Below are 20,259 nucleotides of genomic sequence, written 5' to 3'. Positions count from 1 at the left end.
TTAGTGCTCTTTGAACACGATGACTAAACAGAACTCTAGGTGCTTTGTTGACCTATACCTGGACTCAGCCCCAGTGGCAATTACTTTGGATGACTTGGTCTTCAAATTTGATCTTATTCCTAAACACTTGGCTCTCAGATGTATTCCCAACCAGGACCAGTCTTTCCTCACCTTAGTGCCCAGTTCAAATTGTACCTCAGACATTGGGCTGCATCCAGGATCCTATTGTGTTCGAAGAAGCAATGTTTCTTCCCTATTCTTGATGTTTCCTTCCCAGTAGGAGAAGCAACATAACATTCATTCACTCATTTATCCAACCAACATAAATTTATTAACAACTATATACCAGGCACATTCTAGACCCTACTCTCGTCAAATTTCCACTAGATAGACACTGCCTGTGGAGAATAGACAAAGTACTAAGCATATACAACAGCTCAGAGTGATGAGTACTGTGGAGAAAAATAAAGTAGTATAAACAGATAAACAGTTCTGGGCAGAGAATTCTGGGTCTTATATAGAGAATAGTCAAGAAAAGCTGCATGGAGAAAAGTGCATTTGAGCAAAGACCTAAAGATGATGAGGTTCTGGAGTTCAAAGAAGTATTTCAGTTTGGAGATAATATAAAATTGGAAATCATCAGTATATGAGCCATGAGACTAGAAGAGACAAATGGGAAGAGAACAGGGTAGGTAGGAGTTTTCAAGACTGAACCATGAAACACTCCAATATTTGGAATTCAGGAAGATGAAGAGAAATCAGCAGACGAGACTGAGAAGAAGCCAATGAAGTTTCATACTTCTGGCCCTTTTCTGCCTCTGTCTCTCTTTGTCCATCTGAATTTCTCCCCTGAGGAGGAGCAACTTACTGGTTGGTAAATTTATGAGAGAACCTGATATTTGATGGCTCCACTCCTTCCTCTTTCCTTACCTTTAGGGAGCTGGCTGCCTGCAGAAAGCCTGTATTCTGCTCTGTTTCCATATGTGATAATATGCTCAGGGACAATGTGAAATTCTGTGCTTCCCATGCCTCTAGTGGGTAAGTCTCCCCATTCTGGAATTCAGTATTTTAAAGCCTACATCTACATAGCTATAAGCCACATTCTCCAATATCAGATTTACTACTAACAAAGACAATGTTTTAACTTATGTCTGCCTGCTTCCTTTGCCTTATCTCCTAATTGATTCAAAACTCTGGCCATCAAGAAGGTTCAAGTTCATCAGACCCCCTTGAAAGCCAATATCATGGAACACAAATTCAGAGTCAGGTAATCTGTAAGAATACTTCCAACTCCAAAAGAAGTCCATGATTTACATCCCTGCCTGACAGTTGAAAGCTAAATCTAGACTCAGAGATTTTAAATGTAGAAAGAAAATTAAGATCATCTGTTCACAGCATTTTGATGAGAAAACTGACACCTGGAGAGAGAACCTAGCTAGCAGCAGAGCCACAACTGTGAATCAGGTGTCTTGACTACCACCCAGTCCAGTGAGAACCTTAATCTACTCCATCTCATTCATTCCTGAAAGAGAAATAAAATGAAACAGACTAAGTACCTTCTTGAGAGTTTTTCTCCAAACTATCCCTACTTACCCATATGCATATGTTGACTCATTATATAGCAAAAAAGGAAGTGGCTATTTGGTCGCTTAAGATAATGCCATCTCTCTCTCTCTTTTTTTTTAATGTATTTATTTATGATAGTCACAGAGAGAGAGAGAGAGAGAGAGAGAGAGAGGCAGAGACAGGCAGAGGGAGAAGCAGGCTCCATGCACCGGGAGCCCAATGTGGGATTCGATCCCAGGTCTCCAGGATCACGCCCTGGGCCAAAGGCAGGGGCCAAACCACTGCGCCACCCAGGGATCCCAAGATAATGCCATCTCTTAACTGTTTTTCCCTAGTGATTTTTGCTTGATCAAAGAAAAAAGCCTCTTATTTCCCATAATCACCTAGGTAACAGGAAATGTTCACTCATGATTCATGATCACCAACCTCAAAAGAGCCTTTAACATTGTTTCCTTAGTCTCTTTCTCACTCTTCAAACTGCTTTAAGCCCCAGACATCTCCCTCATTCCCAGATGGTCTTGCCTCTTTCTCAGAAAAATTGAAGACCTCAGATAGAATGCTCTTTCCCTCCCTATCCAACTCTACAAACACTGCTATATATGCATCCAGCCTTTCCTTCATCCTTGCAGTTACAGTAGAAAGGTATTTCTTAACCTACCTAAAGCCAATCCTTCCATCTGTCTGCAGATCCAGTCCCCTCCCGCCTTCTCGATAAAATGCCACCATCGATTATCTCTTCCCTCCCCAGCAGAGTATTCTGCTGGTCCCTCTCATCTGGACCTTCTCTATCAACATTTCAACAAGCTCAAATCTCTTTCAAACAAAAATATTAAATAGTATTTCTTGATGTCACACAAACTGGCTGGCACCTATGACCATATTCGGATTACATTGTTTGGAGGACCCAAGTATTGATGTATCCTTTTCCATGTGTAGTGCAAACATTTAGAAACTCACAGAAAGCAAATAAAATTATGAGTTTTGATTAGAACTCCTTTAATTCCATGTTTTCAAAATGTCAAGTACTAAATTGTTTCCAAATGTGTCTTATTTTGGTGTTCCTGCTTTGCTAGGAGCTTTACCTGAGGCCTATCTGCTAATTGCATAACCCAGAATTTGCCCATTCCTTCTCATATTGACATCAAAATATGAAGTTTTCTATAATTTGCTGTCTTTGTTTCCTCGTTTTTCCTCCCACCATTTCATCAGTCTGTTTTCTGCCCTAATCACTACACCAAAAGTAGAGATTGTCATTGACTCCCAAGATCTAACAGGTATTTTTTCAGTCCTTATATTATTTGATTTTTCAATAGATTATTATAACCCTCCTCCCTTTTGAACTACTTTTTCCTCTTAGCTTTTGTGCATTCTTCTGGTTTTTCTCTTTTCAGACTGCTCCTTTCCAATCTTATTTTCAGATTCTTCTTTCTCTTCAAGCCTTTATAAGTTAGAGAACCTAAGAGCTCTTTCTTGGTCCTCTTCTGTTTTCACTTTATAGGCCTTCCCTAGGCAATCCCATCCAGTCCTCTGGTTTCAATTATCGTGTATTTTTAGGAGAACTACATAACCTATCATTCAAACCAGACCACTTTCAAAAGTAAAGGAAGGGGACTATCAGTAATGTTGCCTACACTATTCAGAGCCAATTTGGATATGTGGTCACCCCACATATATGCCAATGAGTCCCAAATTTATTTCCCCGGTGAAGACCTCTTCTCTGAGCTCCAGACTCATAAACTGAATTGCCTACTCACTATGTGCACTTGAATTCATCAATTCATTCATTGAACAATTACTTATCTATTGTAGGTCAAGCACTATTCTAGGAACTGATGATATATTAATGAACAAAATAGACAAAGCTCCTGTCCTCATAAAGTTTACATTCTAGTTGAGGGGAAATCAATAAGAGCACAAATACATATTTTTCATCATGATAAATGGTATGAAGAAAAATTAAATTGGATAATGGGACAGATAGTATTGAGAGGAAGTTGGAAATTTTAAGTAGTATGATCAGGTAAAGCTTCACTGAGAAGGTGACATGTGAAAAATGACTTTTCTGGAAAAGTTGGTAAAGTAATGAAAGTGGACACGAGTAAAGAGAACAAAATGCGCAAAGTCCTGTAAGTGGCAATAGGCATAATATCTTGAAGAAACAGCAATCAGGTCACATATATGAGGCTGAATGAATAAAGGAGAAAGCAGAAAGATAAAATCAGAATTTTAACAAGTTTATATCATATAGGGCCTTGTAGGCAATGGTAAAGAATTTGACTCTTACACTAAATAAAACAAGAAGCTACTGGAGGAGTTTGAGCAGAGAAAATAATATGATCTGACTTATGTTTTAAAAGTACCACTCTAAAAATAAATAAATAATAAAATAAATAAAATAAAATAAAATAAAATAAAATAAAATAAAATAATAAAAAAAATAAAATAAAATAAAATAAAATAGTACCACTCTAGGGGCAGCCCAGGTGGCTCAGCGGTTTAGCGCCACCTTCAGCCCAGGGCCTGATCCTGGGGAACCGGGATCAAGTCCCGCATCGGGCTCCTTGCATGGGGCCTGCTTCTCCTTCTGCCTGTGTCTCTGCCTCTCTCTCTGTATGTCTTTCATGAATGAATAAATAAAGTCCTTAAAAAAAAAAAAGTACCGCTCTGGCTGCATGCAGGGGTGACAGCAGACCAGATGGGGAATAAAGGCAGAAGTGGGGCAACTAGTTAGAAGGCAACAATCTAGCTGGTTTGGACAAGAGCATTAAGAGGTAAATTGATAAAAAGCGGTCAGAATTCTATATATATTTTGAAGATAGAGCTAACAGAATTTGTTGATAGATTAGACATAGGGTTTGAGAAGAAAGATGGAAGTCAAGGATAATTCCCAGGTTTTTGGTTGGGATAATTAGAAAAATGAAGTTTCCATTTTCTTACTTGGAGATGATTTCAGAAGAAGCAGGTTAAGAAATGAACAGAAACTCATTTCAGGACATGTTAAATTTGAGACACATATTAGACATCCAAGGCGAGTTGTCAAGGAGCCAGATGGATATACAAGTCTAGAGTTCAAGAAGAGGTCTAGGCTGGAGATAAAGATTGGGGAGGCTTCAGTTCTGTATATGCTATTTAAATACATGAGCCTGGATAAGATCACTAAAGAAAAGAGAAAAGAGGTCCAAGAAATGAGATATAGGCTCTCAGTATTTAGAACTCAGGGAGACTGAGAGGAGCATTTAGAGAGATGGGTGTAAAACTAAGAGAGTAAGACTTGAAAACCAAAAGAAAGAGTTTCAAGGTTGAAAAAGTGATCACCTATACCAAATGCTGCCGATACATCAAGTAAGGTGAGGATTGAAAAATGACATGGAGGTCACAGTAACCTTGATACATTCAGGATAAGTAGCAAGTATAAAAGTCTGACTGAGTGGTTCAAGAGAGGATTGGAGGAGATAAAATAGAGAAAGTGAATTACAAACAACTCTTGAGAAGTTTCACTATTAAGAGAAGGGAAGGAAAAGGACATTAGCTAGAGGGAAAAGTGAGGTCAAAAGAAGATTTTGGTGGAGGAGAGAATGATGATGCAGGGAAGAGGGAAGAGAGTTTACAGAGCATTGCCCTTCCCCTTGAGTGGTCCCATCCTAAGAGGAAATGAGACAAGTGAGGAAATTAGTCTATGCCAGGGATAAGTAATTCACCTATCAAGAGAAGAAAAAGAAACAACCTAAATGGATATAGACACCTGCAAGTGGGTAGATGTAATGGTGGGAGGTTGTGGAAGTTCTCTTCCAATTGCATTTGTTTCTCAATGCAATGGACACAAGCTCCTCAGTTTAGAGTGAGGACTATAGAAGAATGATTTGAGGTGTGATCAGTATGAAACAGTCATCAAGAAGAAATGGAGACTGAGTATTTAGTGAAAGCCAGTATGATTTCCAAGCAGTATCATGGCCACATTTGATGTTAGTAATCACATACATTGAGCCCATTCAGCACGCTTTTTGAGTTTTTCTCTAGCACAAGGGTAGGTGAGGAGCAGAGGGGGAATTGAAAGTAAATAGGGTTGTGTTTTCTCCAAGAAGATAGAATGCAGCAAGAGAAAGTCAAGGGAATCAAGCATAAATGTATGTGAAAGAGTGATTATAATGCTGTAATGGAAGGAATATAAATTGAATCAAGTGCTCAATAAGATCACAAAAGAAGTGAGAAGCAGGAAACAGTGAGTGATCAGTGGATTATAGATTCTGATGGGAAAAGCAACATTGGAGTAGGGGAATTAGAGTGAACAGGAAACATTAGGAACTGGTGTAAAAGGGTGGTTGAAACTGGTAATTAGGGAGTGTGTTATAGTTATTGGTAATGACAGGCTCCGCATGTCTGAAATGAAATTATTATGCTCTTCCAATATTCCCTAACTTAGTAAATGAAACTGTGAAGGTGTTCCTGCACTGTATGCAATATATTACTACATCTTGTCTACAGAACTCCCAAAGCTACCCATTTCTCTCCTCTTTGTTACTACTCTCTTAATCCAAGCTACCTTCATCCCTTGCCGAGACAACTGCAATAGCCTTTTAACTGGTCTCCCCACATCTGCTCTGATCCCAACTGTAATCAGTCATCTTTTCAAAACAAATAAGTAACCATATCCCCCATTAATTAAAACTTCAGTGGCTTTCTATTGTTCCTAGAATGAAGACCAAAATTTGCAACATGGCCCACTGCCTAGTTCCTGCCTTTCCCCCCCACCCCTACCTTGTACTGCTCCCCCATCACTCTCTGTGCTTTAGATATGCTAGGATTTTTTGAATCTTCAAACATACCATACTTATTCTAACAGAGACTTGGCCTATTGCCTCTGTGAAAGTCCACCCTTCCCTCCTTTCCATTTTATTAATACTTTCATATACTTCAGATCTCAACTTAAATTCCTTTTCTTCAAGGACTGCTTCCCTGACTCCACAGTGGAAGTTGGGTGCCTTGTCGTGTGCTCTCTCAATGCTAATTTTCTTTCAGTATGCTTGCCCCAGTTTTCTTTAGTCATAGATCATGAACTCCAGAATAGCAGCAATCTTAGCTATTTCTATTCATTGTTGTGACTCTAGCATCTAGGACAATTCGGACACATAACTGGCAATCATAAATTTTTTTCCATAAATAAATAATGGTATTATTTGCATGTATATGTCTAATACTTTCATCACAACTTTCTCCCATCTTAAGCCAACCATCCTCATTAACTTTATCTCATGTGTCATACAACCTGTTTCATGACTGAACAGTAACAATTTATTTAGTATGTACCATGTACCAGTCATAAAAGATTCAGAAATTCACAGGCATAATCTTCATCTTTAATTTTTACATAATCCAATATGGCAACAGGATGAGGAATATCTGAATGTACAGGAATGCAGAAAAAAAAAGGGGATTAGAAGAGAATACCTTCTCAAAATTTTTTTGATTTTTACTTTATACAATAAACCAAAATAGTTGCTCTTAAAATTCTGTCTTTCTAAGGAAGACTTAGACTTGTTAAACTGATAGTCCCATAAGCCATATTACTGCCTCTGCTATTAAAAGATTGAATTCAATGAATTCCTTAATGCTTTGCTTCCTTAACCATAAGTTCTAAAATCCAATGAAACCATTCCTCCTGCCTAAAATGCCAAAATTAACTTAAATACTGTAAAAGCTTTGAAACCAACAAGTGGCCCCTGATGAATTCTGACACGTCTTATATAAGTTCTTTGGTTCAGACCTTGCCTATCCTGTCATCAACTTTCTAATGTTTGATCTCTTTCAAAATGCTTTCACATGCATTATTCATTTGATGCCCCTAACAAATCCATAAGGTTGAATGCAGCTGGAGCTCCAGACATGCTGACAAATGATCAAAAGGGACTGTTACCTTACTATGGGGCCCATGTCAAAACAAAGCCTATTCCAGGAAACAGAATAACTGTCTTCCAAGGATATCTGCAAGAAAAGCGTACCCATTTAAAAATGCTATTTCATTATCTATTCATCAAGCCCCTGTAGTTTGTAAGTCTCACCAGTCTTTTTAATGTGACATCAGTGGACATCTTGCTTCCTGACTCAGTCTGAGTCACTGTCAATGGTCCCCCAAAGAGAGTGAGCAAGTGATAAAAGGTGCATCCTGGACAGCAGAAACAATCATTTATTTGATAGTTGCAGCAGCCTTTGTCATAATGGCTTTCAAATATATGCTGATTAACTCCCCATCAGATAGGGGCACAGTTATGCATTTACTTCCCTAAAGGAAGTGGCCATTTTGAAATATTTCGGATTTAACTTGTCTTTTAAAAAAAAAAAAAAAAGATTTTTTTACTTATTTATTAGAGAGAGGGACAGAGAGAGCACAAGCAGGGGGAGGGGCAGAGGGAGAGTGATAAGCAGATTACTCACTGAGTGGAGAGTGCAGAGTCAGACGTGGGGCTCTATCCCATGACTCCGAGACCATGACCTGTGCCAAAGTCAGACATTTAATCAACTGACCATGCAGGTGCCCTTTAATTGTCTTCTAATAAAAGTACAAGTCAAATAAAACCAACTTTCAGATGAGTTCTCATAAATTCCCACTTTCGTTTAAGCCATCTCTTCTAACTTCAAATATTATTCTAAAAAGACCAAATTTCTTTTTTTTTTTTTTTTAAGTAGGCTCCACACTCAGTGTGGAGCCCAACGCAAGGCTTGAACTCATGACCCTGAGATCAAGACCCGAGATGTGATCAAGAGTCAGACACTTGGGCAGCCTGGGTGGCTCAGCGGTTTAGCGCCATCTTCAGGCGTGATCCTGGAGACTCGAGATCAAGTCCCCCATCGGGCTCCTTGTAGGGAGGGAGCCTGCTTCTCCCTCTGCCTGTGTCTCTGCCTCTCTGTCTCTCTGTCTCTCTGTGTCTCTCATGAATAAATAAATAAAATCTTAAAAAAAAAAAAAAAGGGTCAGACTCTTAACTGAGCCACTCAAGTGCCATTAAAATGACCATATTTCTACACAGATGATTCTATGTGTCAAGTTGGCAAAACTATGGTGAATGTTATTTAGTCAAACACCAGTTGCTGTGAAGGTATTTTTTTGATGTGATCAACATCGAAAATCAGTTGACTTTAAGGTGAACAGATTACCCTCCATGATGTGGGTAGGCCTCATTCAATTGGCTAAAGATCTTAAGAGCAAAGTCTAAGGTTTGCCAAAGAAAGAATTATGCCTCCAGACTACAACATAGAAATCCCACCAGAGCTTTAAGCCTTTAGACTCAGAACTACACCATCAATTCATACCTGAATCTTCAGCCTGCTAGCTTGCCCTCCAGATTTTGAACTTGCTAGTCCAATTTTCCCACACACCATCAGGATAGTGAAGAAATGATCCTACCCTACTTCAACCCCACCTCAAGACTCCAAGCTACTAAAGCCACGGAAGAGTCTAGCCTAAAATATAGATAGAGGTTAAAATACGGGTAAAGTCCCTTTCTATATATTTAACATCCTCTACTCAAACATTGTTGCTGTCTAAAGTAGCCATGTAGTGCCATTCAATGTATTTCTCTTAAGCCTTTTAAAACATCTTGAGAAGGTGGCAGAACCACACACTCATAAAAGAAATTATTGTCCTTGTTCTTATTTGTTGAGGAATTTTTTTGGTGGGAAACACTTGAAAGATATTTTCTGTAAGAATATATCCATGAATATACTCTTGATTGAAGATTTGGAAATAAACAAAAGGAGAATGTATTAGTCAGGGTGCTCCAAAGAAACAGAAAAATATTTATGATCTCATTTAAGCTTAGTCACCTCCCTAAAGCCTAATCTTCAAATACAGCCACATTGAGGGGTTAGGGATTCAACGTATCAATTTGGGAGGGACACAGTTCAGTCCATAACACACTTTAAGAAACTAGATAAAGAAGAGCAAATTAAACCCAAAGCTAACAAAAGGAAGGAAATAATGAAGATTAGAGCAGAGATAAATGATATTGAGAATAGAAACAACAAGAGAATCAATAAAACGAAAGGTTTGTTCTTAAGGGGGAAAAATCAATAAAACTGACAAACTTTAGCTAGACGAGAAAGAAAAAGGAGAAGATGCAAATAACTAAAATCAGAAATTACAATGGGGACATTACAACCAACTCTCCAGAAATTTTTTTTTTTAATTTTTATTTATTTATGATAGTCACACAGAGAGAGAGAGAGAGAGGCAAAGACATAGGCAGAGGGAGAAGCAGGCTCCATGCACCGGGAGCCCAACGTGGGATTCGATCCCGGGTCTCCAGGATTGCGCCCTGGGCCAAAGGCAGGCGCCAAACCGCTGCGCCACCCAGGGATCCCCAGAAATTTTTTTTAAAATAAAATACTATAAATAATTGTCCACCAATTAAACTAGATAACCTAGATGAAATGGACAAAGTCCTAGAAACACATAATTACCAAAACTGGCTCAGGAGGAATAGGAGAAATTAAATAAGTGACTTAAAAAGAAAAAGGAAAAAAGGAAGAAAATCTCCCAACACAGGAAAGTCCAGGACCAAATGGCTTCACTTGTGAATGCTACCAAACATTAAAAACAAAAAAACAATTAAAACCAATACTCTTCAAACTCTTCCAAAGGAACAGAAGAGAGCACTCCCAATTTATTCTATGAGGCCAATTTTACCCTATTACCAAAGATACCTCAAGAAATGTTCCCTATGAATATACATATATAGATCCTCAGGAAAAAAATACTACCAAACTAAATCCAGCAGCGTAGTAAAAGAATGGATGTATCTCAGGAATGCATGGGTGATTTAATAGGTGAAAAGCAATGCTATATATACCACATTAATATAATGAAGGGAAAAAACACATGATCATCTCAATTGATGCAGAAAAAGCATTTGACAAAACCCAACCCTTTTTAATGATTATAAAAAACACTTAATAGAGTAGGAAAACAAGGAAACGTCTTAAGCTGATAAAGGACACATATGGAAAACCCACAATGATCATCACATTTAATAGTGAAAGACTAAAGTTTTCACCCAAATATCAGGGCAAGATAAGGATGCCTAATTTCAGCACTTCTGAAGCATTATACTGGAAGTTCTAGCCAGAGAAATAGGCAAGAAAAAGAAACAAAAGCATAAAAAGTAAAACGATCTGTATTTACAGATGACATAAGACTACATATAGAAACTCCAAAGAATCCACAGAAAAACTACTACAACTTATCAATTAGCAATTAAAGGATACAAGAATCAGATGTATTTCCAAACACCAGCAATGAATAAACAAAAAAATTTGAGAAAAAAATTCCATTTACAATAACATCCAAAACTACCTAGAAATAAGTTTAATCAAGCATGCAGTACACTAAAAACTACAAAATGTTGCTAAAAGAAAATGAAGAAATCTAAATAAATGGAAAGCTACCCCTTGTTCTGAATGGGAATAGTTAATATTTTTAAGATGATCACCCAAAGCGATCTACATATTCAATGCACTTTGTCAAAATTCCAATAGCTACTCTTGAAGAACTACAAAAGCCAAAAATCAAATTCCTATGGAGTTTTAAGAGGCCACAAATAGGTGAAACAGTATTTAAAAAGCAGAATAAAGTTGAAGAATTTACACTTCTTGATTTCAAAAGTTACTACAAACCTACGGTAATCAAAAAGTGTGGTGCTGGCACACAGACAGACATACAGGATGAATGGAATAATATTAAGAGTCCAGAAATAAACCTATACATTCTTGGCCAACTGATTTTCTGTAAGTTTGCTAACACCATTCAACATGGAAAGAATAATCTCTTCAACAAATGATGCTGAGACAACTGGATACACACGCAAAATGAAGTTGGACCCTTATATCATACAATATACAAAAATTAACTCAAAATGTATGAACAACCTAAGTACAAGAACTAAAACCATAAAACTTTTAGAAGAAAACAAGGCTAAGTCTTCATGATGTTAGATTTGGCAGTGGGTTGTTGATATCACACAAGCAACAATAACAAAAGAATGGATAAATTGGATTTCATCAAAATTAAAAACTTTTATGCATAGGACATTAGCAAGAAAGTGAAAAAATAACCTACAGAATGGGAAAAACATTTGCAAATCATATATCTGACAAAAAGCCTAGTATCTTCAACATCTAAAGAATTCTTATAACTCAACAACAAAAAGAAAAGCCAATTGGAAAATGGGCAAAGAATCTGAATAGAATCTGAGTCATCTCTCTAAGACAACATTTAAATTGCCAATATTCACATACATGAGAATATGTTCAACATCATTAGTCACTAGGGAAATGCAAATCAAAATCACAATCATGTATCACTTGAATATGTACTCCCTAGAATAACTATATTTTATTCTTAATGAAAAATAACAAGTGTTGGTAAAGATGTGTAGAAAGACCCTTGTACATTGCTAGTGGGAGTGTAAAATGGTTCAACCACTGTGTAAAATCGTTTGGCAGTTTCTCAAAAAGTCAAACATAGGTTTACCATGGACCTAGCAATTTCACTCCTAGGTTAATACCCAAAAGAATTGAAAAGTAGGTACTCAAACAAGTACACATACACACAGGTTCAAAGCAATACTATTCACAATAGCCAAAATGTAGAAATAGTACAAATGTCCATCAATATAAGAATGGATAAACAAATTGTGGTTTATACTTTACAATGGAATATTATTCAATCATAATAAAGAATGAAGTACTGATATATGCTACACTTTCTAAAACTTGAAAACAGATTACTAAATGAAAGAAGCTAAACACAAAAGTCCACATATTGTATGATTCCATTTATAGGAAATATACAGAAGAGAAAAATTCATACAGACAGAACACAAACTGGTAGTTACCAGGGGCAGGAGAAGGAAAAAATGCAGAGCAACTTCTTAATGGGTACAGGGTTTCCTTTTGGAGCGATGAAAATGCACAGCATCATGACTGTACGAAATGGCACTAAATAGTTCACTTTAAAGTGGTTAATCTTATCACATGTGAATTTCACCATAATTTTTAAGATTATGCATAAAAAGAGAGAGATCCTTAAAATAATACCCTGTATATAAATTATTAGCTTCCAGAAGGATTGTTCAAATGCTCAGTTTCTGAAGTGTTATAATTTCTCCTCGGACAACTTTAAAATAAGGTCATAATGCTATTTAATAGTCATGAGTCCTTACTATGTATCAAGCATTATGTCAAAAAGTTATATATACAATACTTCCTTTAAATGTAATTATTTTAAAAAAAAAATGTAATTATAGCCAAAATTATCTTCAATTTAAAGAAGAAAAACTGAGGTACAGAGAGATTAAATTGCCCAAAGTCACACAGACAGGAGGTAAATGGACTTCAAATGAGCATTTAGCTCATCTAACTATTCTTTAGTTTAACAACAGAATTAAAGAAATATTAATTCAGAAAGAGTTTATTGAGAAGCTTTTGTGTTTTCTTCGGTGTGGTACTGATAACATTGATGGTACAAAAGATATTTGAAGCACATATGGATAAATATTTTAATAGGTATGTTCCTTAAACTGTATTAAAATAAATGTATTAGATATCAAAACGATAATGTCACAAATAGTACTACTTGGCATAAGACTAAAGTAAAGAAATTTGAAAAGGTAAGTTCATTTAAGAAAAAATGTTAAAAATAATAGCTAGCATTTATTGAACACATTATTTGATAACACTGTTTTAAGGACTTTAAACATATTAATGCACATTAATAAAGATCTATTCATATACTGAAGAGTAGAAAACACTGGTATAATTAAAAGAAATAGATTTTGTAGTTAGACGTGAATTTAACTCTGGGCTCTACCATTTAACAACTGTGACGTGAGCCAGGAAATAAAGGATTATTAACTGTTATACCTATATATCCAAAACATCCAGACTATCAAAATAGACATATTAAAAATAACTAAATAAACTTCTAGAAACAAAAAATACAATCATACCCCCAATGAACATGAATGTAAGAATCCTCAACAAAATATCAGCAAACCAAAATCAACAATATATTAAATCACCAAGTGAGTTCAACAATACACTTGATCATTCACCATGACCAAGTACGATTTATTCCAGGGATGCAGGGTGTATCAATATTTGTGAATCTAACAATGTGGTACATGACATTAACAATGGGAAGGATAAAGACCATATGATCATCTCAAGAAATGCAGAAAAATAATTTGACAAATACAACATCCATTCATAATAAAAACACACAGCAAAGTAGGCTTAGAGGAAACATAACACAATAATGGCTACATATAAAAACCTACAGCTAACAACATACTTAATGGTGAAAAACTTATAGCTTTTCCTCTCAGGTCAGGAACAAGACAAGGCTGTCCACTCTTACCACTTTTATCCATCATAATACTAGAAGTCCTAGCTACAGCAATCAGACAAGAAAAAAAAAAAAAGTTCTCCAAATTGGTAAGGAAGAAGTAAAACTGTCACTATATCCAGATAGCATGATACTATACATAGAAAACCCTAATGACTCCACCAAAAAACTAGTAGACTAATGGATGAGTTTAGTAAAGTTGCACTATACAAAATTAATATACAGAAATCTATTTCATTTCTATACATGAATAACAAAGTAGCAGAAAGAGGAATTATAACAATCCCATTTACAACTGCACCAAAAATAATTAAACATCTAAGAATAAATTTAACCAAGAAGGTGAAAAACCTATACTCTGATAACTATAAGACACTGATGAAAAAAACTGAAGACAACAGTAACAAATGGAAAGATCTACCATGCTCATGGATTGGAAGAATTGATACTGTTAAAATGTCCATACTACCCAAAGCAATCTACAGGTTCAATGCAATCCCTATCAAAATATGAATAGCATTTTTCACAGAACTAGAAAAAGAATCCTGAATTTTTTTTTTAAGATTTTATTCATCCATTCATGAAAGACACACACACAGAGAGAGAGAGAGAGAGAGAGAGGCAGAGACACAGGCAGAGGGAGAAGCAGGCTCCATGCAGGGAACCTAATGTGGGACTCGGTCCCGGGTCTCCAGGACATGCCCCGCCAAAGGCAGGTGCTAAACCACTGAGTCACCTAGGCTGCCCAGAAACCTGAAATTTGTATGCAACTACAAAAGACCTTGAATAACCAAAGCAATCTTGAGAAAGAACAAATCTGGAAGTATCAGAATCCCAAATTTCAAGATATACTACAAAGCTATAAAAATCAAAACAGTATGGTATTGGCACAAAAATAAACATATAGAATATGGAACAGAATAGAAAGTCCAGAAATAAACCCGCATTCATAGGGTTGACTAATCTATGACAAAGAAGGCAAGAATACACAATGGGAAGAAAACAGTCTCTTCAACAAAGGTGCTGGAAAACTGGACAGCATCATGCAAAAGAGTGAAACTGGACCACTATCTTACACCATACACAAAAATCAACTCAAAATGGATTAAAGACCTACATGGGAGAGGTGAAACCATAAAACTCCTAAAAGAAAACATAAGCAGCAACTCTTACACATTGATTTTACCAGCATATTTATGGATCTATCCTTCACACAAGGGAAACAAAAGCAAAAATAAACAATTGAGACTACACCAAAATAAAAAGGCTTTGCAAGCACAGGAAACAATCAACAAAACAAAAAGGGAGCTTAAGGAATGTGAGAAGATATTTGCAAATCATTCATCAGATAAGGGTTACTATCCAAATACATTAAGAACTTACACAACCTCATATCAATAACAATCTGATTTAAAAACGGGCAGAGAACTTGAATAAAAATTTTTTGAAGGAAGACGTCCAGGTGGCCAACAGGCCCTTGAAAAGATGTTCAACATCACTAATCATCAGGGAAGTATAAATCAAAATCTCAATGAGATAGCACCTGTTATCTTTCAGATTGGCTATTATCAAAAACAAAAAATAACAAATGTTGATGAGGATGTGGAGAAAAAAGAACTACTGATCACTATTGATAGGAATGTAAAATGTGCAGCTGCTTTAAAAAAAATAACAGTATGGAGATTCCTTTAAAAATTAAAAATAGGGGATCCCTGGGTGGCTCAGCGGTTTGGCGCCTGCCTTTGGCCCAGGGCCTGATCCTGGAGTCCCGGATTGAGTCCTGTGTCGGGCTCCCGGCATGGAACCTGCATCTCCCTCTGCCTGTGTCTCTGCCTCTCTCTGTCTGTATGTCTATCATGAATAAATAAATAAGATCTTTTAAAAAAATTAAAAATAGAACTACCAATCTAGCTATCCCACTTCTGGGTATTTATCAACATCAATTTGAAGAGATATATGCACCCCTATGTTCACTGCAGCACCATTTACAACAGTCAAGATATGGAAGCAATCTAAGTGTCCATCCATAGATGAATCCATAGATTCACATACACACAATAGTGTATTAGTCACAAAAAAAGAATGAAATCTGAGGGAACTATGGTAAGTCAATCAGTAATAAAGAGAAAAAAAAATACCACATGATTTCACCCATATATGGATTCTAAAAAAACAAAACAGAAACAGACTCATAATATGGGAAACAAATTGATTACCACAGAGTGGGGAAGGTTTAGGGGTTGGGCAAAATAGGTACAGGGAATTAAGATGTGCAAACTTCCAGTTAAAAAATAATCTTGGGGATATAATATGTAGCATTGGGAATATAGACAGTAGTATTAAAATAACTTTGGATAGTGATAGATCATGGGGATCATCACATGATGTATAAAAATAACAAATCACTGTGATGTATACCTGAAACTAATAAGATTTGTTGTCAATTATACTTAGCAAGAAAGGAAGGGAGGAAAACCTCCCACAAATGACTAAAATGCATAAACAAACATGGCACACAATAAGAAACAAATGGTTGGGGCGCCTGAGTGGCCCAGTCAGTTAAGTGTCTGCCTTCAACTCGGGTAATGATCCCAGGGTCCTGGGATCAGCCCCATGTTGGGCTCCTTGCTCAGCAAGGAACCTGCTTCTCCCTCTCCCTTTGCTATTCCCCCTGTTTGTGCTCTCTGGCTCTCTCTCTGTCAAATAAATAAATAAAATCTTACAAAAGAGAGAAAGAAATACAAATGGTCAAAAAATACATGAAAAGTTACTCAAACATATTTTAAAAACATAAACAATGCAAATTAAAAGAACCAATTAGGCATAATTTTACTCCTACTAGAGTGGCAAATGGAAGACAACAGAAAATACCAAGTGCTGGTGAAAGTATAATGGGTACATTTTAAAAGACAATGTAGTAGCATTATCATGTAAAATTTAATATCCACATGCCCTCTAATACAGCAACTCCACTCCCAAACCTAAATGTAACCCTAAAACAATTCTTAACGCATGGGCCGGGAGATACATGCAAGAAAAATCATGTCATCATTTATAATAGCAAAGAGCTAGAGACAATTCAAACATCCAGTATCAGGAAAATGCACACATGAACTATGGTGTATTTGCACAGTGGTATATTTCACAGCAATAAAAAGAAACTAATGCTGCATGAATGACACAATTTGAAGCAATTTTAGAAACATAATTTTGAATAAGTGAAACAAGTTACAGAAATCTAAAGCAGGCTGATACTATTTTCAAAAGGCCCTGAAATAAGCAATAATAAGCAAATAGACCTATAGGTATAGACAGATAAATATAAAACCATGTTTGTTTGTTTGTTTTTTTTAAGATTCTATTTATTTATTCATGAGACAGAGACACAGAGGGGGAGAGACGCAGGCAGAGGGAGAAGCAGGCTCCTCACAGGAAGCCCGATGTGGGACTCGATCTCAGGATTCCAGGATCACGCCCTGAGCCAAAGGCAGACGCTCAACCACTGAGCCACCTGGGCGTCCCAAACTATATGTTTTTAAAAGTCAGGGGGTGATTAACAAACTTCAGGATACTGGTTAGCTCAGGAAAGATAGAATAGGGAAATACCACACAGAAATTCCACAATTTAAGTCTTAATCTTGAGTCATAGACTCAAGAATGTTTATTATCAGGTTTAATAACTTAAAAATATATATTACATATTTATGAAGCATCTATCATGTGTCTGGCAATGTAGGTTTTTTAAATGTGTTTTGTAATGTATGTTATTTGCAAAAGAAAATACACGTAGCTTTCATTGTTAATAGCGGGCACATCCTGAGTATGTTCAGCATGATTGCCCAGTCTTGTATTTGTGTTCATAAATCTCACATTGAGGCCAAAGTAAAGAGTTCATTTTGGTTCTGAAACTTTAAATGACATTTTGTTACTATCTGTAGCTCCAGAGAAATTCAATAAATTACACTGGCTCAATAAATGGTTTTCCTTTTTTAGATAAAGTGAATATGATGACGGTATCTTTTCCTCAGCAACAACAAAAAATCAATTTCTAGCTATAAAAGATTACAAGAACACTACATGTTCTTCAGATTACGCCTGAGATGTGAAATGCAGTCTAAGCTCCATATCCATCCTTTATGGTTTCCAAAATTCCCTTTACATAACTAGCATGTTGAAAATCGAAAGCATTTCTTCCATATTTCCATAATTTTTTTTTCACTTTAACAAATTTTATTGCTTTTAATAAAATCACTTTCAAGAGAGGCATAAAAATTTTCCATAATAAAGACATACAGAGCCTTTACTACCCATAGATAACTTTTTCGTTGCATATTTCTCTTTCTCAAGGTACATATACTTCAGGTGATAAGACGTCGAAACTCACCTAGTTTAGCATTCTGCTTTTGAAAGTACTGCAACAGAATTTGATGCCTGCAGTTTCATTAGCAAATGTTACTTTACTTGAAGCTTTCTTTACCTACTATAAACAACACTGATGGAAAAAAAAACTGAGACTGGTTGGGTAGGAAAGGGGTCCGAGCAGAGCCTGCGACAGGAGAGCAGCAGTGCTCACGACCCGCACTGTAAATAGTGGCTGAACTGAAGCAGACGGTATACATACATTCCCTTCACCACCGTAACTACAGGAGGCATTCCTCGAGACACGGTCCTTTCCCATCTATGAACCCTGCCCACCACCTCATGTTTAAAGTTCATGTCCGAAGCCCTGACAGTGAGGTAGCATCCTCCCAGGAGTCCACCCATTTTGTAGCCGAAGTCTGTGTGCTCTCTGAGCTGCCTCTGACCTCCAGAAAAAAAAAAAAAAAAAAAAAAGGAAGGGGGAAAAAAAAAACAAAAACCAGCATGGGCTTCAGAGTCGGAAAGATTGCACGAGATTCTGCAAGGCGCGGGGCAGAAGAGAGAGCTGCTGCTCCAGGGCCCGTCCCGCCCCGGTGGAGTCTCCTCGGGAGGCACGGAGAGATTCATTAGAATCGGCAACCTGCAGCTGTCAGGCTTTCACGTGAAGAGCCAGAGCAGCGGACCGCACCCCCTAAGCATCGGGACCACAGTACCTCGCGGGCGAGCGGAGGAACCCGCAGCCCCCGCGGCCGCCTTCCCTTTAAACACCTGCGCGCGCACCCGCGGAAGGAACTGCCCGGGGTTCACGCGCGCCGCCCCGGCCCCAGATCCCTCCGCCGACCCCGGCGCCCGTCTGCCGGCCGGGCTTCCTCCTCTCGCTCCCGCCCGCCGGCTCCAGGGCTCCGGGTCCGCCCTCCTCCGACCACTAGTCCGGGAAAGCCGGGACGTCCGGCGCTGGCAGGGGCCGACCCGCGGAGCCGCATCGCGACGACTCTCCCGGCGGCGGCCCGCCCCCGAGGCCGACACGCACTTCCGGCAGCGCAGCGGAAGGAGCGGAGCCCGGCGGGGGCGGGGCGCCGGCGGTCCCGAGGCTGGACCTCCCGACGCAGACTCAGGCCGCGCACGCGCGGGGGCGCCTGGGAGCCCGCGGACCAGGTGCGGCGGCGGCGGCGGCGGTGGGACCGGGCCGCGCTGCGGGTCCAGGTGCGTCCGCTGGCCTGCCCGGCGGCTCCTCCCGAATCGTTTGATTGTGACTCCGCCCGACCTCTTCCAGGCCAGGTTCTCCAGCGACACCCTCACGGCGACGTTCGGATCGCACCGAGGGGGAGCGCCGAAGCGGGTGGGAGACGGGCCGGCAGGGGCCCCTCGTGTGGGCGCGGCCGGCTGGAGCCGCGGCTCTTGCCTTCGACCCACGAAGCCCTGCAGTTCCCCGCTCCAGGCCCTGACGCTTGCTGGGAAGCTCGGCCGCCGCCTGTTCTCGCCGACCCCCCTGCCTTTGTACCCTGCCCGGCAGCCCGGCCACTGGCAGGCGACCTGTGGGACCTGAGCGGAGCACCCAGAATCACGCCGCTGCACCTGCCGTCTCCCAAGACTGCGGCGCGCCGCCTGCGTGCGTCACACCCCCGTGGAAGGTGCTTGGCTCCGGCCGGGAGGCGGGAGACCCCTCCGGGGTTGCTGTGCCCGGCAGCCAAAATGACATTTCTGCCCCAGGAACCAGCTTTCCGTACTGGTTCCATCCTTCATTTTCTCTTCTGAAACCACAAGCCTCACAGATTGTGCCTTTGGGGCAGAGAAAACCAGGCGTTGGACACTACGTGGAAAAACTATTTTACATTTAAGGCCTTAAACATGTGTGTCTTGCATCACCATAGGCCCAGTACTAGGTGTTCCAGGAGAAACGAATGAATGAGACAAAATATGTGGCCTCAGCAACACGA

General features: G+C 38.8%; 1 protein-coding gene and 1 long non-coding RNA gene across 3 annotated transcripts in view; both read right to left on the bottom strand.

The window, feature by feature from the left end:
• The window catches only part of AKAIN1 (A-kinase anchor inhibitor 1), an 84,437-nt gene extending 65,064 nt beyond the window's left edge, over window positions 1–19,373 (bottom strand). Inside the window, exons 1-2 of one of the 2 annotated variants that reach the window (XM_072828876.1) lie at window positions 19,036–19,373; window positions 7,996–8,053 (exon numbers count right to left, since the gene is read on the bottom strand). In XM_072828876.1, the coding sequence (XP_072684977.1) occupies window positions 7,996–8,050 (55 nt within the window). In that variant the 5' untranslated portion in view covers window positions 8,051–8,053; window positions 19,036–19,373. Of the gene's footprint in view, window positions 1–7,995; window positions 8,054–18,347; window positions 18,808–19,035 lie in introns of those variants that run through there. The other variant, XM_072828875.1, reaches the window with a different exon arrangement.
• On the bottom strand, window positions 6,902–7,978 carry LOC140634990 (uncharacterized). Its single transcript, XR_012032321.1, has 2 exons — window positions 7,478–7,978; window positions 6,902–6,963 (listed from the first exon to the last, which is right to left on the bottom strand). It is a non-coding gene; the product is annotated as an uncharacterized lncRNA (long non-coding RNA).
• Window positions 19,374–20,259: the final 886 nt, after the last annotated feature.

Source organism: Canis lupus, chromosome 6 (assembly GCF_048164855.1).
Source record: "Canis lupus baileyi chromosome 6, mCanLup2.hap1, whole genome shotgun sequence".
Classification (NCBI taxonomy): Eukaryota; Metazoa; Chordata; class Mammalia; order Carnivora; family Canidae; genus Canis; species Canis lupus.
The sequence above is the reverse complement of the archived record's forward strand: the minus strand, read 5'-3'. Positions and strand labels throughout refer to the sequence as shown.